The following is a 26,997-nucleotide window of genomic DNA, read 5'->3' as shown; positions in this document are numbered from 1 at the left end:
ACTGGGGTCATGCTGTCTTCAGGGGTCATGCTGTCAACTGGGCTTATGCTGTCCACTGGGGTCATGCCGTCTTCAGGGGTCATGCTGTCCACTGGGGTCATGCTGTCTTCAGGGGTCATGCTGTCTACTGGGCTTATGCTGTCCACTGGGGTCATGCTGTCTTTAGGGGTCATGCTGTCTACTGGGGTCATGCTGTCTACTGGGGTCATGCTGTCTTCAGGGGTCATGCTGTCTTCAGGGGTCATGCTGTCTACTGGGGTCATGCTGTTTATTGGGGTCATGCTGTCTTCAGGGGTCATGCTGTCCACTGGGGTCATGCTATCTACTGGGGTCATGCTGTTTATTCGGGTCATGCTGTCCTCAGGAGTCATGCTGTCCACTGGGGTCATGCTATCTACTGGGGTCATGCTGTCAACTGGGGTCATGCTATCTTTTGAGATCATGCTATCTAGTGGGGTCATATCGTCTAGTGGGGTCACGCTGTCTAGTGGGGTCAATGCTGTCTCCAGGGGTCATGCTGTCGACTCGCACTTCCGTCTTGTGGCAAACAGTGACGGCGGTCGATGAGCCAGGTCAGTTTTGCGTGGTGGTTGCTGGCGGAGGGGGCCGGGTCACAGGTTAAAGGTCAGTCCAGTGGCCTCAGGCGCGTCAGCAGGACGCTAGCATAAGCTCTGTGCCAAGAGTATCGATCCTCCTCTCTGGCCTCTCCTGCCACAGGCATTCAAATACTCTTACAAGTGAAAGCCTCAAGGAAAGACTCTTGATGTATTAAAATGTAGATCCTCTTTTCTTTTAATCTTAGAAAAAAAAAAAGAAAAGAAAAGGGGGGTTCTAGTGCCTTATAACACTAAGTCCTACAAGTAAGGCTTTGGGAGTAAGAGTGTTTGAGTTCTGGCTTTACTCCAGGTCTCTCTTCGCTGGTCGAAGGTGGTGGTGGTGGTGGGGGAAAATATGAAGGTAATAAAGTGGACAGATACCATCACTGGTCCACCACGTCAGGTGAGGAATTGAGGACTGATTTGTCCTTCCCTTGGAGGTGTCGAACTGACCAACCTTCGTGTAGGTTATCTGAATAATGTTTTTTTTTTTTGTACTGATTGGATCTCTCTCTCTCTCTCTCTCTCTCTCTCTCTCTCTCTCTCTCTCTCTCTCTCTCTCTCTCTCTCTAAGTGCGTGTTTCCTGCCCCCAACAGGACATGGCGACCAAGTGTGTGCGGGTCAAGACGCAGGAGGCCCCGCCGGCTGAGATCGTGCTCAACAACCGCCTAGCCATCATGATCGGGTCGTCGCTGGGCATCACCATCTTCCTGGTGGGCGGCACCATCATCTGCTGCTGCCAGATGTGTAAGGACAGGAGGGAGACGGCCAAGCAGGAGGCCAGCGCCAACAAGGACTACCTCTCCTACAGGCAATTTTCCGTCCAGGGCAACGACGCCAACAACCACGAAGGATACGCCGAGTGTTGACATGGGACGACGACGGGACTGTCAAGTCAGGAACCCTGAGACTTCGAAGGGGGGGGAGTGTCGAATTCCCAGTCGATGTGAATATACACGAGAGAGATATGACGAACCAGAGAGATCCTGTGAGAGATCCTTGGTGACGGAGGCATACATCACGAGATGCTTCAGGTCAGGAAAGACATGGTGTTATAGACAACTCCTAGTGAGACACACCATCATCGAGAGATGTTCCCTGATGTCACAAAATATCATTGTATAAACGTAAACATTTGATTTCACATTTTCATTTGCGTTAAAAAGCATCATATATATATATATATATATATATATATATATATATATATATATATATATATATATATATATATATATATAAACTTCAGAGTATTATTGTAAGTTTCTACATATGAATAGTATACCTGTGGAAGACTATGGTCTTTGAGGGTGTTGTCGAGTGGAAACTGGAGAGCGGAGAGAGGTTGTGTATAGTAACACTTGTATTAGACAAGTGATGGCCTGTTTGTCTGTCAGTCTGTGAAGACCAACACAACACACAACCAAAGGTTCCTATGCAACAGTTCATCAACACTACCCCAGGAATTCGTCATGTATCCAACACTTCCAAGCCACTCCCAACACTTCACCAGCACTGTGACGATATACCATTAGTACCCCCACATTGCTGGACTTTTTATAAACACTTCAGTACCGTTCTAATACTCCCACAAACACTGCTCTAACACCAACCATGATCAAACATCACTAACGCTCTCCTAACACTTTATAGACACACTTCACCAACACAGCTCCGAAACATCTGTAACTGAGTAACATACTCGCACATAAGTAAACACTTCCCAATAAATCAAACATTACCCCCAAAGGTGACCGTAAATCAAACATTACCCCCAAAGGTGACCGTAAATCAAACATTACCCCCATAGGTGACTGTAAATCAAACATTACTCCCATAGGTGACCGTAAATCAATTATTATTCTCATAAGTGACCATAAATCAAAAACATTATCCTCATAAGTGACCGTAAATATCAAACATCACACCCCATAGGTGACCTTAAATCAAACACCATTCCCATATATATATATATATATATATATATATATATATATATATATATATATATATATATATATATATATATATTGTGTGTATGTGCGTGTATTAGGTAGGCAAAGGTAGGTGAGTTAGGGTCCACAGTCGTCGTACACTTACCGATGAGGGAAGGCGAGAGAATGTTGGGTAAGGACGAAGAAATATACGTATATTGAGGTCAGTAGACGTAGTGCAGTGAGAAGCGGCCCCTGTAGTACCTGTAGAGAACAGTCAAGTCTGTAGTAACAGCCAAGGTAACATACTAGTTGTGACAGTGTTCGTGATGAAGGTAGATAAATGTGAATCAATGTGTTACAAGAAGAATAAGCCTAGCGCGGTAACGCTAAACTTTCAGACATGTAACACCCATCATTCTTGGATATCAATTTATGAACAGGTATAATTAATCTTATCTCCAACATTATGTTTTTTTTATTTTTTAGGAAATATATCTGACACGTAAACTTCCACGGAGGAATAGTCAGAAGTAGTAGTGGGTCGTGATACAGGGTCGTGAGAGGTTCTGGAAGTTGCCATTACTCGCTTGGATAATAAGATTAATGTTACATTTTGTTATTCTGAGAAAATCATATATATTACATAATTTACTGTTATCAATACAGGATTACTAGAGTTATGGCTCAGTACTCGAGTAATATATATATATATATATATATATATATATATATATATATATATATATATATATATATATATATATATTGTATGGAATCATATTCAGCGATAAAAAGTCAGCAAATCATAAATAAAACATCAAACAGTGTAATGGTCAAAGCAGTTTTATGATCTCATTTATTCGAAAAAATCTGGTGAAGACAAACTGGCGATGTGTGTGAGGTTTATACCGCTCTGCCGGAGCCACACTACTCTGTAAAATCCAATCAACACAAAATTGGATATTAAGATTGCAATGAATTTTATATGGTATATTTTTATAACTTAAGCGATGATAAAAGGATAATATATATATATATATATATATATATATATATATATATATATATATATATATATATATATATATATAGGGTGATAAAAAGTGATAAAAGAGAGTATATGATAAGCTTGTGTACATATAACGGACCAGTAAAGTTAAATGCATCACAAAACGCTTCTAAGTGCCTGATGCCATGCACACCTTTGTAAGTTCTCACTTCGAATTCAAGAAAAAAAAATATATATAAAACTTGAAATGAACTCTTTGGAAGGGGGCACATACTCCATTATTTATTTATACTTCGTTATCTATCTATTTTGAAAAGAGGAACGAAACAATTGTAAGCAGAGGAGAGATGGCGTTCCCTCTCACAAAAAAACAAATTTTTGGGTGAGCAATCAATAGTTCTTGAAAATTAATTGGGATGGACTTTTCCCTCGCACACACTCCTTTGTACACAGCTACCATGACGCACTCACAGCCACACATCCAGATAGGATGCCACACTCCACGCACTTAGTGCCCGGCGACGCCCAAGGACCCTTGGAGACAATTTTTTTTTTTTTTTCTAGCTCTGTGTCCTACAGCCAAGACGTATTGATCTATTGTCCTACAGCCAAGACGTATTGATCTGTTGTCCTACAGCCAAGACGTATTGATCTATTGTCCTACAGCCAAGACGTATTGATCTGTTGTCCTACAGCCAAGACGTATTGATCTATTGTCCTACAGCCAAGACGTATTGATCTGTTGTCCTACAGCCAAGACGTATTGATCTATTGTCCTACGGCCAAGACGTATTGATCTGTTGTCCTACAGCCAAGACGTATTGATCTGTTGCCCTACAGCCAAGACGTATTGATCTGTTGCCCTACAGCCAAGACGTATTGATCTGTTGCCCTACAGCCAAGACGTATTGATCTGTTGTCCTACAGCCAAGACGTATTGATCTGTTGCCCTACAGCCAAGACGTATTGATCTGTTGCCCTACAGCCAAGACGTATTGATCTGTTGTCCTACAACCAAGACGTATTGATCTGTTGTCCTACAGCCAAGACGTATTGATCTGTTGTCCTACAGCCAAGACGTATTGATCTGTTGTCCTAAAGCCAAGACGTATTGATGTGTTGTTCCTACAGCCAAGACGTATTGATCTGTTGTTCCTACAACCAAGACGTATTGATCTGTTGTCCTACGGCCAAGACGTATTGATCTGTTGTCCTACAGCCAAGACGTATTGATCTGTTGCCCTACAGCCAAGACGTATAGATCTATTGTCCTACAGCCAAGACGTATTTATCTGTTGTCCTGACGTCACGAGTCTTCTGTCTCCGGTACCTCCCTTAGCACGACGGTACGACACTTTGAATACGACGGTACGACACTGAGTACGACGGCATTACACTTTGAGCGCGACGGTACGACGACACTTCGAGCGCGACGGTACGACACTTTTGAGTACGACGGTACGATACTTTGGGCAATGGTGGCGCCTCCTGCTTAAGGTGTTGTCGTACCGCCATACTCAAAGGGGAGGTTTGAATTCGAGCAGTTGTTCTATACATAAGTTCGTTATATCATTCTATATCGTGGACCACTGACAACGCTCTTGAAAGTCAGACCCGTAGTGTAGACTGGCGGTGTAATAAGGTCATCTCTGTGACCTGGATGACCCACGACCTTGTGGGGTCAAGGTGACCTTTCTGACCTGTTTATGACCCGCCTGTGGCCTTGTCTGTACATACACTAATAAAGAGGTTATTGGCGACTCATTGTTTTAATAACACCCACAACACACTCACAATAAAAAGTTCAGTGGTAAGTGATCTTCTTTCAACTCTGCCACTACACAAATCATACAAGAGTGAGTACTATTTCGTAAAGCTTAGCCAAAACACTTTCTCCCATACACGTTTTCTATAGTTTATGGTAAGATATCTTAGGTTAGGCTAAACTGGTTTAGTAAGGTTAGTTTACATTAGGTTAAGTAATTTTCATTCAAGGTTAATCTAGTAGAGCTATTTTAAGCGAGTTTAGTTTTGGTGAGGTTACCCTACTTTAGCCTACTTTTAGCCTACTAGTGAGGGTTACTATCGTTGAGGTTTGGCTGATTCAAGTGAGAAACGGCATAAGTTGGTGACTGAGTTTGGAAAAGTGTGTGAAAGAAGAAAGCTGAGAGTAAATGTGAATAAGAGCAAGGTTATTAGATACAGTAGGGTTGAGGGACAAGTTATTTGGGATGTAAGTTTGAATGTTTGAATGAAGAAAGGTTGGAGGAAGGGAAGTGTTTTAGATATCTGGGAGTGGACTTGTCAAGGAATGGAACCATGGAAGCGGAGTGAGTCACAAGGTGGGGAAGGGGGGCGAAAATTCTGGGAGCGATGAAGAATGTGTGGAAGGAAAGAACGTTATATCGGTGGGCAAACAATGGGTCTGTTTGAAGAAATAGTAGTTCCAATAATGTTACATGGTTGCGAGGCGTGGGCTATAGATAGGGTTGTACGGAGGAGGGTGGATGTGCTGGAAATGAGATGTTTGAGGACAATATGTTGTGTGAGGTGGTTTGATCGAGTAAGTAATGAAAGGGTAAGAGAGATATGTCGTAATAAAAAGAGTGTGGTTGAGAGAGCAGAAGAGGGTGTTTTGAAATGGTTTGGTCACATGGAGAGAATGTGTGAGGAAAGATTGACAAAGAGGATATATGTGTCAGAGGTGGAGGGAACAAGGAGAAGTGGGAGACCAGATTGGAGGTGGAGGGGAAAAGAAGGAAAAAGATTTTTAAGTGATCGGGGCTTGAACATGCAGGACGGTGAGAGCGTGCAAGGAATAGATTAAATTGGGACGCTGTGGTATACCGGGGTCGACGTGCTGTCAATGGAATGAACCAGGGCATGTGAAACGTCTGGGGTATACCATGGGAAGGTCTGTGGAGCCTGGATGTGGATAGGGAGCTGTGGTTTCGGTGCATTACACAAGACAGCTAGAGACTGAGTGTGAACGAATGTGGCCTTTTTTTTTATCTTTTTCCTGGCGCTACCTCACTGAAGCAGGGAGTGGCGATGCTGTCTCCCGTGGGGCGGGGTGGCGCCGGGAATGAAACCAAGTATAAAATCTAATATGATCTCACACAATCATCCACCTTCTCTCTGTCAAAAATAACAGTGATGATTGTGCCACAACAGGCCAAGCACACGAACCAAAAAAAGTTAGAATAACAGAAGTTTTTACCTCTTCAAACTTTGAAAACTTCACCATCTTGAAAGCAACTCTATATCCTGACAGGTGCGTCCGTTCTGCATCTCTTGGTACAGTATTTCAGTCATTAATGAGTCTTTAAGGACGTTCTTATCAAACTCATTCCTCATCTTTCAGCGAAGTCCACTCAAATGTACGGATCACTTACTCGGCATCAGGCGGGTTGCGGCTCCTCCAAATGCCGCAACATTACGACCATCGACGTAGTGTAAGAAAATCTCTTCACCACTGGTAGGTAAGCTCCTTGTGACGAGGGAGTATGAATGGAAGAGCTCTGAAAGCGTCTTATTTACGACCGTGGCCGCAATACAAGACCAAGCGCGACACTTCACCCAAACACGAAACAAACAAAACCAAGATAGAAAACGTGCGAGCCTCGCGGGATGGGGGGGAAAGAAAACGAGGGGGGTCTTACAACCACAGAAAACGCACGGGATAGCCTCTCTCTCTCTCTCTCTCTCTCTCTCTCTCTCTCTCTCTCTCTCTCTCTCTCTCTCTCTCTCTCTCTCGTTGAAGAAAACGAGCGAGTCTCTGTCCCACACAGAGTGTGTGTGGAGGGGAAGACCGACCTGCTGACTTGGCCCTCACGAGATAATCTAACATCCTTGGGCAACTCTGGCCCAACACCTCCCTCCCTACCATCGCCTCATCGCTTCCAATCATGGAACAGCGACGTGTGTCGTGGCAGGAGGCAGGTACACACACACCAGGAAAACAAGGCAAGACCACGACACACACCACGGAAATAACAGGTTGAATGCATCTTATACATTATACATCAGGTGTATGGAGAGCTATTGTATGTGTATGTTTCGTTGAGGATAACGACAAGGTCAGAGTGAGGTCTGGGGTTGTACTAGGGGGTAAGTGAGACCCCCCCAGCTCAACCTCAATGGGGTGTTGGTGTGACCTCAGCCCCATCCTCAGAAGGGGCTGGTCAGTGTGACCTCAGCCCCATCCTCAGCAGAGGGCCACTGTGGCTTCAGCCAAGCCTCACCAGGTGACCAGTGTGACCCCATCCCAAACCTCACTAGGGGGGAGGGGTCATTATGACCTCAGCCAAGTCTCACCGGAGAGTCAGTGTGACCTCGGCCCAGCCTCAGCAGGAGGTGGTCAGTGTGACCTCGGCCCAGCCTCAGCAGGAGGTGGTCAGTGTGACCTCGGTCCAGCCTCAGCAAGGGCTCGGTGTGACCTCAACCAAGCCTCAGCAGGGAGTCAGTGTGACCTGAACCAAGCCTCAGCAAGGGGTGGTCAGTGACCTCAACCAAGCCTCACCAGGGAGTAGGTGTGACCTCATCCAAGCCTCCTCAGCAGGAGATGGTCAGTGTGACCTCAACCAAGCCTCACACATCGGGGGTGGTGGTCAGTTATGACCTCAGCCCATCCTGAGCAGGGGATCTACGTATGCACAGACCTAAGACGTTGCCCTAAAGCACAAGATACAGTAAGAATAAGCGAATCGAACGCAGTTTCTACCTCTCATTTGTATTCTCAACACAAGAGGTGAGCTCCAGTCTACCATTCTCCCCTTGATTGCATCAATGACGCTTAAGACTTTCACTCTCAGGACGACTTGCGTCAGTAGCGTGTGTGTGTGAGGACACACACACACACACCTTTACCGTGAAGCGTTTGGTAATGTTAATAGCTCGTCTGGAGAGTGGAGGGCCCAAGAATGTCGTCAAATAGTCTCCTCCTTCCAGCCTTCACCTCTGGCCCACTGTGGAATGTTGGTCTATATAGACAAAGGATATTCACTCTTAGTACGACTATAGGTGAGACACTGGAAGGTCACGGGACGCTCACCCTAACCTGCCTTACGTCCCTGGGTCACGGGATGGCCTCCACCTCCTCCTCCTCCTCACGTCCCCACCCTACCATGGTCCCTGGGATTACGGGGATGCCGCCCCCACACCCACCCACCAACCCCACAGTTATCATCAACAGGCCCAGTGTACCCAAGACATCGAGGTATATACATCTCTACCCAAGTATATATATATACATCTCTACCCACGTATATATATACATCTATCTCTACCCACGTATATAGAAAGCATCTATCTCTACCGACGTATATATATATATATATATATATATATATATATATATATATATATATATATATATATATATATATATATACATTTATCTCTACCCACGTATATCCCTCGGAGACTAACGATAGTCCCTCGTTAGACACTAACGAGAAAAGTCAAACCAGATGTCTCCCAGGCGAGTCTCACCCAGCCATGGTGGCCAGCTGTGGTGACTTGCTGTATTTGTCGACGTCCCACGACTTTCTGTGTCTTTGTTGTCCTTCGTTCCAGGAAGTTCTTCATCATGTTCGTTTACTGTTCGTGATCTATAATGTTCCTGGGTTCCAGCGTTCCTGGGTCTTGTGTCTCTGGGTTCCAGTGTCCCATGGTCCTGTGTCTCTGGGTTCCAGTGTCCCGTGGTCCTGTGTCTCTGGGTTCCAGTGTTCCTGGGACCTGTGTCTCTGGGTTCTATGGGTACGGTGCAGACATCTTCAAGAGACAGAATCAGGTCTTCGCCAGGTAGGAGACGTTGCAGGTGAGACAGCAGATCACAAGTGACATCCAGAGCTCCAGCCTGTGACGCACGGAGCATAACGGAACAACGGTACACGACCCTCAACCACGACGGTACATGACCCTCAACCACGACGGTACACGACCCTCAACCACGACGGTACACGACCCTCAACCACGACGGTACATGACCCTCAACCACGACGGTACACGACCCTCAGCCACGACGGTACACGACCCTCAACCACGACGGTACACGACCCTCAACCACGACGGAACACGACCCTCAACCACGACGGCACACGACCCTCAACCACGACGGTACACGACCCTCAACCACGACGGTACACGACCCTCAACCACGACGGCACACGACCCTCAACCACGACGGTACACGACCCTCAAGCACGACGGTACACGACCCTCAAGCACGACGGTACACGACCCTCAAGCACGACGGTACACGACCCTCAAGCACGACGGTACACGACCCTCAAGCACGACGGTACACGACCCTCAGCCACGACGGTACACGACCCTCAAGCACGACGGTACACGACCCTCAACCACGACGGTACACGACCCTCAAGCAAGACGGTGCACGACCCTCAACCACGACGGTACACGACCCTCAAGCACGACGGTACACGACCCATGGGTTAAATATCAGGGTAGGCAAAGCTGGAGTTCTTGGGAGCAAGTGCCACTCCAGGGTAGGGGCAGGAGGCCCCACGGGGGCTGCACGGGGCACTGAGGAGGACAGGAAATGATTGGGGCTCAGCACGTGCCTGGAGAGAGAGAGAGAGAGAGAGAGAGAGAGAGAGAGAGAGAGAGAGAGAGAGAGAGAGAGAGAGAGAGAGAGAGAGACCCCCCTCGCTCATGGCACTCGTGGGCGAAGTGAGGACAAGAAGATGTCAAGGAATTTAGTGAAGACCATCGTGTTTCATGAAGAGTCAGAGAGGGCGCTACATGCGACACAGACACAGACACACACACACACACACACACACACACACAGACACAGACACACACACCGAGACACACATAGCCACAGACACACAGACTGGACGGCGGTCGGTCCTTAGGTCTGACAAGGAAGAGGAGCCAAAACCCTCGACAGAGGCCCTTGCATCAGGGCCAAGTGTTGGACGAGGGGCGATGAGTGGAGGGGGGAAGCCTCCGGCCCTCACCCGTCCTGGAGCTCCGCCAGCACCTCCTCCACACATACACACACACACACACACACACACACACACACACACACACACCTGCGTCCTCCAGCCCCACAACAACTGGTTAACCTTAGTCCCATCCCTGATACATCGCCATGTATTATGTATAAAGGAAACTTGATTCAAAGGTTAATCATACATATGCTTACATTACTCACCGCCCAGGAAGGACACGCACAGCCATGCATGCGGAGGAGAGGCCAATGTGTGGTGTGGTTGTGGTAGGACGATGGAGGAGGTGATGGATGGTATAGTGTGTGTGGTGGTAACCTTCTTGTACAGTACGCGGGAGGGAGGTCTGTATTGGTGGGTCCAAACCCCATCGCTTGAACGTTCTTTCATCACAAACATCTTAGAAGTGTGTGTGTGTGTGTGTGTGTGTGTGTGTGTGTGTGTGTATACTTGACGCATGTCAGGTATGCACACAGTCATACACACACAACTCATCTTACGCCAGGCACTCATTCCTCAACCAACTCCAAAGTAGACGATGAACGTCTTGGGTTGGCTGTGAGCCGATTCACCGCCCTGTTTGGGACTCGAACCCATGTCTGTAAATATCTCTGTGAAAAACGGCACCGCGAAAGCTTCGAGATTCAGTTATTTCTTTCCCCCTTCGACCACATTTAGGAGACAATCAAAGCCAGTAATCAAATCTTCAATCTTGAGGATGAGCATCCAGGGCAGGCTATAGCACTGTGGGCCTGGCCACCAGTGCCAAATCTCAGTCACAAGTGTGGCACAGTGGTAAGGGTCCTGGACGTAGTATTAATGGTCCTGGACACAGTAGTAATGGCTCGGGGCACACTAACAAGGGCCCTGGATACGAGATGACCACCATCCACAACACTGTAGGACGCCATGAACACCCCTTACACACACTCACACACACACACACACACACACACACACACACAAACCAACAATTACCAATGCTGGACACCTTGCCTCCTCCCAGCATACATACCAAACCTGTACACAGTGCAAGAATATCAAGCAGCGAAGCGCCTTCACCGCCTTACCAACCAAACGCTCAACCACACCCATAGACCTCCCAGTCAACCAGACTATACGAGGAATTCTCCCATGATTTGGCTACACCGTTAACCTCCCAAATCAACGCATCAATACATCACTGGAAATGCCCCACAGCTTGGGAAACAGCGTATGTCACCTCCACTACCCACATCCACCAACCTGGAGTCTATGAACAGCTGACGACTTCAGTACACTTTAGCACATCGTCAATAACCTTCACGAGAGGACTATGGCCAAACGACGTCACTAACGACCATACTGAGATTGCGGTGAGGCACACCAACCTGGGCGCAGGCAACACCCTGTCCCCTGACATCACACACGAGGCCCTGACATCCTCCAGGTAGTCAAAGACTTCAAACATCTTGGTGTCACAATAGACGACGGATGAAACAGGGAAAAGTCATGTCATCCCTCACATCAAATCTTCCTCATACCGTCTGTACCTTCTCCGCCGACTGAAATCCTTAGGCGTCCCACCAACTGAGCTCAGACATATCTCCATGGTCTTCATTCTACTTCAGTTCATCAACGCCCTTCCAGCCTGGTCCTCCTCACCAACAGCTATACGGAGGCACCAGCTTAAAAGAATACACATAAGGGCGTGCAGAATCATCCTGGGCCCTTCCTATACTACCTACCAGGTGGACTTCATCTCGCTGAACCCATCCACCCTCTCCGACCAACACCGGCAGCTCATACAGCACTTCGGCAATAAACTGCTGACACCCCCTCACCCACCACCTCCCGTCACGTAGACCTCCTCCCTCCCAGCGCCCCTCCACCGCCGTTCGTCACCACAATCGACTCATTTCAATCAGATCTCGCACAGACAAACATATGAACAGTCCTACACCTACCATTGTGAACCTCATAAACAATCCACGAACGAGTATGTGTATAGCTATGCAAGTGAACATCTCAGTGTCCTGTGGGTTAGGCTGTGTGGTACGTCAACTACTGAATCACTGTAATATTCATCACTTAACCTTCAGTCAAACTCGGAATGTATAAAACATATCAGTGACTCTGTAAACATCCCTGAATATCTGCCACCCTGGATGTCTAGACGTACCTCACTCATATGCTTTAATCCACAGTGTGGAAATATCCACCACACCCTGAATATTCAGCTCTTACAATAGTTAACTCGTAACTATCATAACCTCCCAAGTTCTGGTAACATCAACTGTGTATTTTCAACCAAGTGGCTGCCTACATTGAATAAACTTTTAGGTATCTATTGATCTACTTATCTATTCAGTACATTATACATTTATATAAACACACACCTAAGAGAAATACACCACTCCGACAACCTACAATGACCACGTCGTTCTGGTTTGAAGACCCGATACAAAGAATCGTGTGTGTGTTGTTGACATTTTGAAAAGGGACTACTGACCTGACGTCACACGTCGAGGATGGCCTTGCAGGACATCCGGTGAGGGAGGCAGGAGGGAGGGAGGGTCGGCAGGACAGCTGTCTCTCCTCCTCCTCCTCCTCCCCTTCACATAGCAAACTGCCTTAGCAGAGGACACACGCAGTGCTGGAGCCTCTCTCTCTCTCTCTGTCCCCACAACACCACCAACCTACCACACCTCTGCCGGGCAGCGAGAAGTGTAGGACACTGACTGTCGGTGTGTGGCGCGACGTGGCGACCAGGTGATGATGGTGGTGATGGCGAAGATCGTGAACACCCTTGTGCTCGGGCTGGTCCTGGGTGCCCCAGGGGCGTTACCCCAGTCGCCCAGAAGGTACACTCAGAAAGGTAAGGTTGGGTGCGTTCCTGAAACGACGGGACTTTAATATTCGCTCTTGTTTATCGCCATTTTCGATCGCTTTTGTTTAGAGAAACATTGTCGCCATTTTCGACCATGGTGGTATGACCTTTCATGGCCTATCCTTTGACCTGACCCTTGCGAGGCTCAGGTCAAAGGTCACAGGCGACGACAGGCAAGAGGGTTGTGTCGTCTTTGCTTGAGTAGGTCAAGTGACCCGTGAACCAACAGCTCATTATTTTTATCCCAGGTTAAGCAGACACCACCTCCACACCACCTCCTCCTCCTCCCTCCTCCAGGTCGATAACCACCTGGCCTCAGGCCATCCTGTATAAACAAGCAATTTTCTCATCAGCACAACGCTGTATGAGGCGTGAAGTTGACCAGGCAAACGCTCCATCATTAGCACTGGAATTAGACTGGCATAATTAGTTTTAGAATTAGATTTTGTGATGATGAAAGGGATTTCAAAAGAGCAATGTTGTTATACAGTTACTACACTCACCAACAAACCTAACCCCTACCCCACACTCCCTTCCCCAATTACATAGCTTCCCTGAATCTTTGTGATTCACCACTACCAGTCACCTAGCCCTGTGATTCACCACTACCAGTCACCTAGCCCTGTGATTCACCACTACCAGTCACCTAGCCCTGTGATTCACTACTACCAGTCACCTAGCCCTGTGATTCACTACCACCAGTCACCTAGCCCTGTGATTCACTACTACCGGTCACCTAGCCCTGTGATTCACTACTACCGGTCACCTAGCCCTGTGATTCACTACTACCGGTCACCTAGCCCTGTGATTCACTACCACCAGTCACCTAGCCCTGTGATTCACTACCACCAGTCACCTAGCCCTGTGATTCACTACTACCGGTCACCTAGCCCTGTGATTCACCACTACCAGTCACCTAGCCCTGTGATTCACCACTACCAGTCACCTAGCCCTGTGATTCACTACCACCAGTCACCTAGCCCTGTGATTCACTACTACCAGTCACCTAGCCCTGTGATTCACCACTACCAGTCACCTAGCCCTGTGATTCACTACCACCAGTCACCTAGCCCTGTGATTCACCACTACCAGTCACCTAGCCCTGTGATTCACTACTACCAGTCACCTAGCCCTGTGATTCACTACTACCAGTCACCTAGCCCTGTGATTCACTACTACCAGTCACCTAGCCCTGTGATTCACTACTACCAGTCACCTAGCCCTGTGATTCACTACTACCAGTCACCTAGCCCTGTGATTCACTACTACCAGTCACCTAGCCCTGTGATTCACCACTACCAGTCACCTAGCCCTGTGATTCACTACTACCAGTCACCTAGCCCTGTGATTCACCACTACCAGTCACCTAGCCCTGTGATTCACTACTACCGGTCACCTAGCCCTGTGATTCACTACTACCAGTCACCTAGCCCTGTGATTCACTACTACCAGTCACCTAGCCCTGTGATTCACTACTACCAGTCACCTAGCCCTGTGATTCACTACTACCAGTCACCTAGCCCTGTGATTCACTACTACCAGTCACCTAGCCCTGTGATTCACTACTACCAGTCACCTAGCCCTGTGATTCACTACTACCAGTCACCTAGCCCTGTGATTCACTACTACCAGGTCACCTAGCCCTGTGATTCACTACTACCAGTCACCTAGCCCTGTGATTCACTACTACCAGTCACCTAGCCCTGTGATTCACTACTACCAGTCACCTAGCCCTGTGATTCACTACTACCGGTCACCTAGCCCTGTGATTCACTACTACCGGTCACCTAGCCCTGTGATTCACTACTACCAGTCACCTAGCCCTGTGATTCACTACCACCAGTCACCTAGCCCTGTGATTCACTACTACCAGTCACCTAGCCCTGTGATTCACTACTACCAGTCACCTAGCCCTGTGATTCACTACTACCAGTCACCTAGCCCTGTGATTCACTACACCAGTCACCTAGCCCTGTGATTCACTACTACCGGTCACCTAGCCCTGTGATTCACTACTACCAGTCACCTAGCCCTGTGATTCACTACTACCAGTCACCTAGCCCTGTGATTCACTACTACCGTCACCTAGCCCCTGTGATTCACCACTACCAGTCACCTAGCCCTGTGATTCACTACCACCAGTCACCTAGCCCTGTGATTCACCACTACCAGTCACCTAGCCCTGTGATTCACTACTACCAGTCACCTAGCCCTGTGATTCACTACTACCAGTCACCTAGCCCTGTGATTCACTACTACCAGTCACCTAGCCCTGTGATTCACTACTACCAGGTCACCTAGCCCTGTGATTCACTACTACCAGTCACCTAGCCCTGTGATTCACTACTACCAGTCACCTAGCCCTGTGATTCACTACCACCAGTCACCTAGCCCTGTGATTCACTACTACCAGTCACCTAGCCCTGTGATTCACTACTACCAGTCACCTAGCCCTGTGATTCACTACCTACCGGTCACCTAGCCCTGTGATTCACTACCACCAGTCACCTAGCCCTGTGATTCACTACTACCAGTCACCTAGCCCTGTGATTCACTACTACCAGTCACCTAGCCCTGTGATTCACTACTACCAGTCACCTAGCCCTGTGATTCACTACCACCAGTCACCTAGCCCTGTGATTCACTACCACCAGTCACCTAGCCCTGTGATTCACTACTACCAGTCACCTAGCCCTGTGATTCACTACTACCAGTCACCTAGCCCTGTGATTCACTACCACCGGTCACCTAGCCCTGTGATTCACTACTACCAGTCACCTAGCCCTGTGATTCACTACCATCGTCACCTAGCCCTGTGATTCACTACTACCGGTCACCTAGCCCTGTGATTCACTACTACCAGGTCACCTAGCCCTGTGATTCACTACTACCAGTCACCTAGCCCTGTGATTCACTACTACCAGTCACCTAGCCCTGTGATTCACTACCACCGGTCACCTAGCCCTGTGATTCACTACCACCGGTCACCTAGCCCTGTGATTCACTACTACCAGTCACCTAGCCCTGTGATTCACTACCACCAGTCACCTAGCCCTGTGATTCACTACCACCAGTCACCTAGCCCTGTGATTCACCACTACCGGTCACCTAGCCCTGTGATTCACCACTACCGGTCACCTAGCCCTGTGATTCACCACTACCAGTCACCTAGCCCTGTGATTCACTACTACCAGTCACCTAGCCCTGTGGTTCACTACCACCAGTCACCTAGCCCTATGATTCACATCCATCATTCTTCGCTCACCACCTAACCTCACCACTGACACCCACTGACTAATGCGGTGTGCCGGCAGAGCCCCAGTGTCGGGAGTTGGCGACCATAGTGGAGCTGATCAAGGAGGCCAGGTGTAGACCCGTGAAACAGCCAGTGCCAGTACCAGTACCACGGGGATATGACGCGGTGAGTAAACCCCCCAGGGGCGCTGTGAGGGAGGGAAGGACCTGGGGGTGTGAGGGGAGGGGCTTGGGGTGTGAGGGAGGGCTTGGGGTGTGAGGGAGGGTCTGGGGTGTGAGGGAAGGACTTGGGGTGTGAGGGAGGGTCCTGGGGTGTGAGGGGAGGGACTTGGGGTGTGAGTAAGGGACCTTGGGTGTGAGGGAGGGACTTGGGGTATGAGGAAGGGTCCTGGGGTGTGAGGGAAGGACCTGGGGTGTGAGGGGAGGGACTTGGGGTGTGAGGGAGGGTCCTGGGGTGTGAGGCAAGGACCTAGGGTATGAGGGGAGGGACTTGGGGTATGAGGCAAGTACCTAGGGTGTGAGGGGAAGGACTTGCGGTATGAGGCAAGGACCTAGGGTGTGAGGGGAAGGACTTGGGGTATAAGGGAAGGACCTGGGGTGTGAGGGGAGGGACTTGGGATATGAGGAAGCATATTGTCGCCAGACACCACAACATCCTATGACTAATGATACAGATGACGTAGGGACAATAGCGCCATTAAAGGTTATTCAAAAACTGATTCTATAATTATCATTATCATAATTATTATCATTATTATTATCATTATCATTATTCCGTTCCCGAGTTATACAGATTCATTGTTTTCTAAATGATTTTCCTCCATTCATCTTAACTTTTTTAAATCCGACACAAATAAATGTCTGCCTACAGTTTTTTTTTTTTCATAATATAAATTTAGTTCCGTATTAAGAAATCAATTCAAAAGTAATCAATTTGAAAAAAAAAAATAAAAACGATTTACTACTAGGAATTATCCAATTTCTATTTTTTCCTTAAATTAATCCTTTTTCTTTTTTAATTTGTCGTATGTTTTTATGAGCAACTTTTATCAATTATGTCTTCTGCTTCATCTGTCCCATTCCATCGTCTTCTCCTTCATATGTCTCGTTCCTCATCTTCCTCTTGTCCGTCATATGTCTCGTTCCTCATCTTCCTCTTGTCCTTCATATGTCTCGTTCCTCATCTTCCTCTTGTCCTTCATATGTCTCGTTCCTCATCTTCCTCTTGTCCTTCATATGTCTCGTTCCTCATCTTCCTCTTGTCCTTCATATATCTCGTTCCTCATCTTCCTCTTGTCCTTCATATGTCTCGTTCCTCATCTTCCTCTTGTCCTTCATATATCTCGTTCCTCATCTTCCTCTTGTCCTTCATATATCTCGTTCCTCATCTTCCTCTTGTCCTTCATATATCTCGTTCCTCATCTTCCTCTTGTCCTTCATATGTCTCGTTCCTCATCTTCCTCTTGTCCTTCATATATCTCGTTCCTCATCTTCCTCTTGTCCTTCATATGTCTCGTTCCTCATCTTCCTCTTGTCCTTCATATATCTCGTTCCTCATCTTCCTCTTGTCCTTCATATGTCTCGTTCCTCATCTTCCTCTTGTCCTTCATATATCTCGTTCCTCATCTTCCTCTTGTCCTTCATATATCTCGTTCCTCATCTTCCTCTTGTCCTTCATATGTCTCGTTCCTCATCTTCCTCTTGTCCTTCATATGTCTCGTTCCTCATCTTCCTCTTGTCCTTCATATATCTCGTTCCTCATCTTCCTCTTGTCCTTCATATATCTCGTTCCTCATCTTCCTCTTGTCCTTCATATGTCTCGTTCCTCATCTTCCTCTTTATGATCGTGTGTTTCATTCCCATGTTTCCTTCGTCTACTCGCCTGTGTTCCGTTCCACCTCAGCCCACCTGGCTCAAGGCCAAGCGACCTTTGTTATCACATTTCAATTCCGTTTTTCACCATCTGTCCTTCACCTCTTCCTGTTTTTACCTTCTCCTTTGAAACTATAGAATCAATTTTAACTAAATTTAGTAAGGATGAGCCCCTGGTGAATCCTATTTTTTGATATTTTTTATCAAAAACTATATGTCCAGCGACGCCAGCCAACAACTTAAGATGGCCGCTGTTTCGCTAGAATATTCCGCCCACTGATGTTTTTAAGTTTTGGTCTCCTCCTTTGAGAGTACTGGACCAGCCGTGACCCAACTTGGCAGGGATGGTCCTTGATGATGGTCTCTTTTTGAGACTGAGTTCAGGTGACCTTCTTCCAAGATGGACATCAGGAGTTAGAAATAAGGAAGTATACGATAAGACAGAAGGAAATTTTGATTTTGAGCAGATTTGCCCTAAATTTAAACCCGTAGCCACCTGATCGACAGTTGTTCGAGATATAGAATTTCTACTTTGTCAAATAAATGAATTATTTTCTCGATAATGAAGTTTTCATAAAATTTTGACGAAAACTCAACAATGTGGCAGATTTAAAGGCAAGTGAACAGTACAGATCACACGCGTTTCTGGTATTCTTAATCTTCATTCATTTTTTTCTTTTTAAATCGTTCTTTCTCCATTCCTTCACCGTTCCAACCATTCCATCACCGTTCCAACCATTCCAACCATTCCTTCACCGTTCCAACCATTCCATCACCGTTCCAACCATTCCAACCATTCCTTCACCGTTCCAACCATTCCATCACCGTTCCACCGTTCCATCCACATCATGTGATCTTAATGTCGCCCTCCTTGACCCTCCCTGACGCAGGTGAGCCCGGCGGTGGTGTTCGTGAACAGGTGTCAGGGCCTCGCCTGCTACCCCAGCAGCCACTCCTGCCTCCCGGCCCACTTCGCCAACGTCACCATCCCAGTGAGTACCACCACCGCCACCACAGTACCTCCTTCCCTTCCCCTCCCCAACTACCACACTACCACCACAAAGCCTACACGACCATACTACCACAACGACCACAGTCACTACGACCATACTACCACGACTACGACCATACTACCACAAAACCACAGTAATTACGACCACATCACTACTATAGCCCCCCCTCACCCAGTACCAACGTAAACCACTGAGAATACATACCAAACTGTAGAATATTCTGTCAATATTGATCCTGCTTCCCCTAACCCGCAGGTCTACGCTCACGACAGGAATGGGAGACGGCGCTGCCTCCAGCTGACTGTGGAGGAGCACACAGGGTGTTCCTGTGACTGTGGCAAGACCTGCGGTAAGAACCAGGTAAGTGTATAAGTGTAGGTTTGGGTGTACCACTCAATACCTACACCTGTATTAATCGCCGGGTGATGCAATGACACGAAAAAGTGCACTAGTGACTTGTCGCGTTTCAGTCTCCCTCGTAGTCATCATCAGCAAATAATACTGGATCACGCGCACCGCTGCGACCTACTGCAATACATACATACATACATAGACCTACTGCAATACATATATACATACATACATACACACACCTGTCTCCTGCCGCGTCGTGATGTATGACCCTCTTTACGAGAGACCTGTCCTCTGGAGCGGTCAAGACAATGGCCGGAAGTCGCGTGTCACCTCCGCTGATGTGAATGGAGGTTTCAGCAACGTCCTCCCCGCTGGTCGGCCTGCCCCTCACCGCTTGGGAAACCTCCGGACGTGACCTGGGCTCCTCCTCCTCCTCCTCCTCCAGCAGCCACCTCGACCAGCAACCACCTCGACTAGCAACCAACTCGACCAGGAACCAACTCAACCAGCAACCACCTCGACCAGCGACCACCTCGACCAGCAACCACCTCGACCAGCGACCACCTCGACCAGCAACCACCTCGACCAGCGACCACCTCGACCAGCAACCACCTCGACTAGCAACCAACTCGACCAGCAAACAACTCGACCAGCAACCACCTCGACCAGCCACCAACTCGACCAGCAACCGACTCGACCAGCAACCACCTCGACCAGCGTTCTTCGGTCATCGGTCGGTCGCTTTTTGTGCCTCCGACGTCCCCTGCCACAATTCGCTTAGACATCCGTCTCATGGAGGGGTTGTAGCACTACGCGCGCGGCTTAGTCATTAATGTTATATACGAATAAATGGGGGAATAAATGCGTTAATTACGGGTCCATTTTGCCCTACAGATGGTGAACACCGAGGCGTGCAGGTGCGACTGCGACCCCGTGGAACAGTCGATGTGTGAGATGCGACAGCGGCTGTGGGACCCATCTACGTGCAAGTGTGTGTGTTCTCCCTCCCTCGTGTCCCAGTGCTCCTCCGGCGAGATCTTCATCCCCGAACTGTGCAGGTCAGTGGCTCAACCACCTACATCACCACCTACACCGCGCCATCTACACCTCCACCTACACCGCCAACTACATCACCTACATCGCCAACGGCATGACCCTTCGCCACCACCTACACCACCACCTGAACCACCTACATCGTCACCTACACCTCCACCTACATCGTCACCTACACCACCACCTACATCGTCACCTACACCACCACCTACATCGTCACCTACACCACCACCTACATCGTCACCTACACCACCACCTACATCGTCACCTACACCACCACCTACATCGTCACCTACACCACCACCTACATCGTCAACTACACCTCCACCTACATCGTCACCTACACCACCACCTACATGACCCCCACGTCACCACCTATATACTATCCTCACTCTTCAGGTCACACTCACTGACACTCTGTCTCTCTCAGGTTCTCCTACCATGAGTGAGAGCGGTTCTCCCCGGTGAGACTGGTTCTCCCCAGTGAGACTGGTTCTCCCCAGTGAGACTGGTTCTCCCCAGTGAGACTGGTTCTCCTCAGTGAAAGTGGAGGAGTAGGAGGAGGTGTTGTGTGTAGCGTGAGGTGTCTGGTAGCGTTAATTGCCTCATTAACTGCTGGGTGAGTTGATGAGGTCAGGCAGGGATGAGGACATTAAGGTAATCATGTTCATTCCCAGAGCCATAATGTGGGTAGGATTACTGTCATTAACATTCTGTCTATCTGTCTGTCTGTCTCTCTCTCTCTCTCTCTCTCTCTCTCTCTCTCTCTCTCTCTCTCTCCCACCAATATTCCTTTCCATTTCATCACTCGTTCAACTCCATCCCTCACATGCCCCCCTTCAGGTTAAGTCAGTCACCACGACACGACCCCCTCCCTCCTCACACTCTCCCTCACTCACACACTTACACTCTCTCTTTCCCCTCCTGCAGGTGTGAGGCGTACTGAAGCCCTTCCTCCACCATCCAACGCCCCACGTCACCAAGGGCACCACTACTGCGCGGGAGACCAGACAGGCACCAGGATCTTGTCCTCAGACGAAGGCCTCGAGGTCACACATCACCAAGTCCTCCTAAGACAAACGCGAGTTGAAGCAGCAGCTCAGACCATTGTGGTCTTCTTCAGGGACCTGCCACACAAGAGCGGGTCCTCCAGGCGTCAGTGGGGAAGGGAAGGGGGGTGTCCTTGCCTGCGTGCCTGCAGGCAGCGTTACAGGGAACACCAGCAGGTCACACAGGTCATCTGGAGGTCATGAGGAATGTGCTTAAGGGAGTCTCTTCAACCTGTATGATATTTATAATTTAACCTGTATGATACATGGACGTGACCATGTATGAAGATCCAATAAATATTTGTTATAATTCAACCTGTATGATACATGGACGTGACCATGTATGAAGATCAAACAAAATATTTGTTATAAAGCTCATTCTTGTTCAGTCATTAACCTATCACCACCCAGCCTCTCCCTACCCGACAGAGGTGCTCGACTATGATCAAGACGTACAGCAGGAGGAACTGAAGAGTTCCTCCAAATTGAGCAGCGTAAGGGAAGAAATAGATGTGACAACGACCTTCATAATTATGCGACGCGCTGGCTTGCTGAATATTGCTAGCGTTATATAGTCAGGGTGTTCATCGCAGAGGCATGCGAGTTCTAGGGACCAGAGAAACGAGAGAAATATCAGTAAAGGAATGCGAACCCATACCTTGTGGTGGAGGGCGATGGGTTCAGAGTGGTTAAGAAGGTTGGAGGTTAGACCAGGCGAGTCTACACGTCGGATTGCTTTAGGTTTGACTCTGTTACCCACGTAGCAAGACCGTGGTATCACCCTCAACGTGAGAGCAGTATACCACACACTCTACCTCAAGTCTTTGGTATGTTCGAGGGACAATACACAGAGGAGAAGAAACCTTTTTTGCACTTCATTCCTGCTCGTTGTGTTTTTTTAAGATACTTAGGACGTCATGGGTGATGCCAACAGTGTCTGCTGAGTGCTGGAATGATAGAATCATCCAGGGAGACGAGTTACTCTTGATAAAGTCTTTAACACGAGAGAAATAGGTTGCGCCAGACTCACTGGGCAAATTATATCCGAATCCAAGATTATAGAAGCAGTTGTGACGAGTCGAGATGTAGATCATATATATATATATATATATATATATATATATATATATATATATATATATATATATATATATATATATAGAGAGAGAGAGAGAGAGAGAGAGAGAGAGAGAGGATAACGGTGAGAATCACTGTCCATTTTCCTTGACCACAAATGGTGGTAGATAACATTAGCAGTTGTTGTTGGCAGTGTCCCTCTTCATTTACCCTCTCCCTTCTCCTGCTGGTGGCGTCCACGCTCACTCCCAGGGGTTTAGGGGCATTAAGAGCTAACTTCATTTTGGACGAATAACCATAATTTTACCCCAAGGAGGGTGGGAGTGACTCCAGGCTTTTAAGGTCATTGTTGGATGGTCGCCTATCACGGCACGGACAAGACACACACACACACACAAGCTGGGTCCAGGAGACCCAAGTGGTGGTGGTCGTGTGGTGTCTTGTCGCATCCTCACGTCCTCTTGAACTTATACCAACCATCAGCCATGAACCACCTCCCCTCAGCGTGGAGTCATGTCTCTTCCTGGTAAGAACGTTGTAGACGTCATAAGGACATAAACAAAATCATTGCTTAATGAAAGGTTTGAGAAGTGGCCACTGCTCCGGAGTTCAGGAGGAGGGGCGTGTGTGTGTGGAGAGATGTGCTTAGGGTTTCCTAAGTAAAAGCTTATCATTGTTGTTTGTGGCGAAAGGTCGCTCTCATGGCCGTAAGGGTTTCCTGTTTGCTGCCGCGCTGGCCACTGCGTTACCTCTCTTAGTACCCCCGCACCGCTGACCTCCATCACCCCTCCCCACTGCCTCCCGGCCTGAGTCACGTTCACGGGGGAGAGAGAGAGAGAGAGAGAGAGAGAGAGAGAGAGAGAGAGAGAGAGAGAGATAAGACAAGATACGTAACATATCCGAGTGGCTCCTTCACCCGCAGCATCCTCCCGCAGTTAAGAATCGAGTCCTTTTGCTGGAGAGGTCTGTCTGTGGTCGGTATGTCCTCCCTCCACACACACACACACACACACACACACACACATCATGGAGCAGGATTAAGGTTGGCTATGGCCAGGATATGGCCCAGTGCAGAGACATCGACCAGCATGTCTCTGAGCAAGTCCCTCTCATGTTCCTTGTAATCACTTCACTTGGCGAATGACTTTCCATCACCTCTCCCCTGCTGCTTGGGACCTACAATCCTCAGACTTTCTCTTGTGTGGTAAAATAATACAAATGTATGTAGGATAAGTTATCACTTGTGTTGGGGGAGATGAGGTTACAACAGTCTTGTAGAAGTCAGGTGATCGTAGTGGACAGGTGGGTGTAGAATTGGGTGGACGGAGGAGTTCCTCCCTCCTCCAAGGGGAGGGGCTGCGTCAGGTACTCTTTCAACATGGCGTGTTGTGGCCTCTGTCGCAGCATAACTTGTTGATGGACGAGACCCCATCCCACATCCAGGGACCATTGCACATGTTGGCGTACCCGTACACCTGCAACACAATGCCGACGCTGTAACCACACTACTATACCAGCAGAATCGTCTGGAAACAGTCCAGGACTTATTCCAGGGTCGAGGATCGTCTGGAAACAGTCCAGGACTTATTCCAGGGTCGAGGATCGTCAGGGAACAGTCCAGGACTTAATCTAGCAAGGAGGATTGTCAGGGAACAGTCCAGGACTCACCCCAGCAATGAGGATCGTCAGGGAACAAGTCAATACTTACCACAGCATTCTGGACGTCATGAACACCATGATGCTGCATCATGGTGAGGCAGATCTCCTGGGCGACGGTGTAGCCACTGTTCAACTCGTTGTTCAGGTTCCCACCGTCCGTCAGGGTGTTGAACTGCGGGACAGAGGCTGAGGTCAGTGGTCACTGATGATGGCGGGGGGTGATAGTACCTCCCTGTGTGTGAGGTGTGTGTCAGTACCTCCCTGTGTGAGGTGTGTGTCAGTACCTCCCTGTGTGTGATGTGTCAGTACCTCCCTGTGTGAGGCGTGTCAGTACCTCCTGTGTGTGAGGTGTGTGTCAGTACCTCCCCTGTGTGTGAGGTGTGTGTCAGTACCTCCCTGTGTGAGGTGTGTGTCAGTACCTCCCTACGTGCGAGGTGTGTGTCAGTACATCCCTGTATAATGTGTGTGTCTGTACCTCCCTGGGCGAGGCAGCAGTACTCACCTCCTCAGCACACTTGATCTTGCACAGTTCGTAAGGCTCACAGGTCTCGATGTTGATGGGGTCCAAGTGGTAGACCATGTGCACGTCGTCATCCATCTGGATGAACATCCCACACCGGCAGGTAGCTAAGTCCTTCGTGCCCCTGGGGAGAGAGAGAGAGAGAGACACGGTAGGGTCAAAGGGTGGACGGGGACATAGGGACGCCCCTGAGGTAACATAGGGGAGGCTTTGGTCGTCTTTCTAATGAGGGGGAATTAACATACCTCATGATTTCAAACGGGTATATGAGGAGAGTGGGTGAGGGTGGAGCAATGAGGGTGAGGGAGGGGAGGTGGATGACGTACCACACGAGGGTGAGGCCAGCCAGCAGGAGGAGGAGGTTCTTCATGATGGGTTCCTGGGACTGAGAGGCCGCCACCGTCCTCCCCACACGCTTAAATAACAGGCACAGGCCACCGCCTGGGAACCTGCACCTGTGTCCTGGTGACCCCTGTTGCCTAACACCACCTTCTGCCCTACACACACACACACACACACACACACACACACTGGATGTACACAAACACACGGTAGAACATAGACACACAACATACACAAACAAACGTGTCTGTACACACAAAAACAGACAATAACTCAAAACTTGTCGAGGTAGTCAATGAAATTCTTTGAGACAATTTACCGAAGGGAGTAAAATGTTGTGACTGTCCACCATGTGAGCAGCATAGTGGCCATACCCTCCCTTCCTCCTCGTCACATAAGATGACTTCACTGTTTTGTAAGTCACAGACGATCACACTGGCTTACGTAACCACAGTGTCAGGCCAAGACGGCTTCTGTAACTGTGTATGTGATTACCCAGATATGATCACCTATTGTCACTGTGCTAGGCAGGAGTTCCACACACTTGTGGGAAGGGGCTCCCCCCCCCCTCCAGCTCTTGAAGTTTTCCTGTGATCATATATCCATCTTTTGAAGACTTGTATAAGCTCTTTAGATTCACTCCTAACTCAGTGTCTCCCATCCATTGTGCTATCAAAGTACTTCTTCACGTACATTCTCTTCGTGAACTTCATAGTGAAGTCATGGGTGGGTAGGTCTTGCTATCTGTCCAAGAACTGTTTACTGTCTTCGTCATCAAGGTGGATCTTGAAGACCATGTGAAGTGGTTAGGTTAGACGGAGGTGCACACACCCCCAGCACGTACGGAGATGCACAGGTGTCATTTGGACAATGTCTCTCTCCAAGACCACCTCCTCTCCATTCCACCTCAGTGGTATAGAGGCTCTCTAGCGTCTCCCACTGTTGAAAATAAAAACACCTTTGAACTTGTTCTTCAGTTCCTTGCAGATCCTCATAACTCTTCTCTGTCTCGTTCCCTTAGTCTGATCCACTGCTTTCTAAATGACAATCTACAACTGGAAAATGTATGGCAAAGTTTTGGATTTTTCCCCTTTCTCGTCCACGTTATTCATTTGTTTTCTACTGATTCTCTTCCCTTATCCTCCTGCACTCATTTCTTGCTCTGTTATACCTTGTGAATACTGACTGATTGGAGGGGAAGTTGTCCTTATCTTGGTCACAGCACATTGCTAAGCTCCTTCGCTTTTTCACATCCTTCACCAGGCCTCTCTCTCACTCCCGCTCTCCCCTCCTTTGACAATCCTTCCTCTATATCTGAAGCTACAGGTAGCTATGTTCTTGTTACTCCTTCTCTGTAAAGTTCACAGGATCAACTGACCTTCATTTCCCAGTTTATGATGCCAGAGAC

At 48.3% G+C, this 26,997-nt stretch overlaps 4 protein-coding genes across 9 annotated transcripts in view; 2 read left to right on the top strand and 2 right to left on the bottom strand.

The window, feature by feature from the left end:
• Positions 1-5,303, top strand: part of LOC139759272 (uncharacterized) — a 30,450-nt gene extending 25,147 nt beyond the window's left edge. Inside the window, exon 4 of the mRNA XM_071681417.1 lies at positions 1,194-5,303. Coding sequence (XP_071537518.1) covers positions 1,194-1,466 — 273 coding nt within the window. The 3' untranslated portion in view covers positions 1,467-5,303. The remainder of the gene's footprint in view (positions 1-1,193) is intronic.
• The window catches only part of LOC139759143 (TWiK family of potassium channels protein 7-like), a 67,664-nt gene extending 54,507 nt beyond the window's left edge, over positions 1-13,157 (bottom strand). For 3 of the 6 annotated variants that reach the window (XM_071681149.1, XM_071681152.1, XM_071681154.1), the window contains exon 1: positions 2,698-5,335. The gene's annotated coding sequence lies outside the window, so the exon portion shown is untranslated. Of the gene's footprint in view, positions 1-2,697; positions 5,336-13,017 lie in introns of those variants that run through there. The other 3 variants (XM_071681150.1, XM_071681155.1, XM_071681151.1) reach the window with 2 other exon arrangements.
• On the top strand, positions 13,068-22,369 carry LOC139759146 (uncharacterized). Its single transcript, XM_071681158.1, has 6 exons — positions 13,068-13,383; positions 16,710-16,816; positions 19,413-19,514; positions 19,791-19,895; positions 20,784-20,947; positions 21,873-22,369. The coding sequence occupies exons 1-6, from the start codon at positions 13,281-13,283 to the stop codon at positions 21,886-21,888; spliced, it is 597 nt and encodes a 198-aa protein (XP_071537259.1). The 5' UTR covers positions 13,068-13,280; the 3' UTR covers positions 21,889-22,369.
• Positions 22,370-24,291: 1,922 nt separating this feature from the next.
• Positions 24,292-25,685, bottom strand: LOC139759345 (uncharacterized). The gene is made up of 4 exons (XM_071681470.1): positions 25,574-25,685; positions 25,230-25,371; positions 24,777-24,899; positions 24,292-24,543 (listed from the first exon to the last, which is right to left on the bottom strand). Exons 1-4 carry the CDS (start codon positions 25,615-25,617, stop codon positions 24,442-24,444), a joined length of 411 nt encoding a protein of 136 aa, XP_071537571.1. The 5' UTR covers positions 25,618-25,685; the 3' UTR covers positions 24,292-24,441.
• Positions 25,686-26,997: the final 1,312 nt, after the last annotated feature.

The sequence above is a fragment of the Panulirus ornatus genome, chromosome 32 (genome assembly GCF_036320965.1).
Source record: "Panulirus ornatus isolate Po-2019 chromosome 32, ASM3632096v1, whole genome shotgun sequence".
NCBI lineage: Eukaryota > Metazoa > Arthropoda > Malacostraca > Decapoda > Palinuridae > Panulirus > Panulirus ornatus.
The sequence above is the reverse complement of the archived record's forward strand: the minus strand, read 5'-3'. Positions and strand labels throughout refer to the sequence as shown.

What these genes read in the sequence shown, in the direction of transcription:
- LOC139759146 (XM_071681158.1), top strand. Translation starts at nt 13,281, where the DNA reads ATGATGGTGGTGATGGCGAAGATCGTGAACACCCTTGTGCTCGGGCTG. An exon ending in CAGAAGGTACACTCAGAAAG is followed by an intron (nt 13,384 to 16,709) that starts GTAAGGTTGGGT and finishes GTGTGCCGGCAG; the next exon opens with AGCCCCAGTGTCGGGAGTTG. An exon ending in TCGCCAACGTCACCATCCCA is followed by an intron (nt 19,515 to 19,790) that starts GTGAGTACCACC and finishes CCTAACCCGCAG; the next exon opens with GTCTACGCTCACGACAGGAA.
- LOC139759345 (XM_071681470.1), bottom strand. Translation starts at nt 25,617, where the DNA reads ATGAAGAACCTCCTCCTCCTGCTGGCTGGCCTCACCCTCGTGTG. An exon ending in GCTGGCCTCACCCTCGTGTG is followed by an intron (nt 25,372 to 25,573) that starts GTACGTCATCCA and finishes CTCTCTCCCCAG; the next exon opens with GGGCACGAAGGACTTAGCTA. An exon ending in ATGACGTCCAGAATGCTGTG is followed by an intron (nt 24,544 to 24,776) that starts GTAAGTATTGAC and finishes ATTGTGTTGCAG; the next exon opens with GTGTACGGGTACGCCAACAT.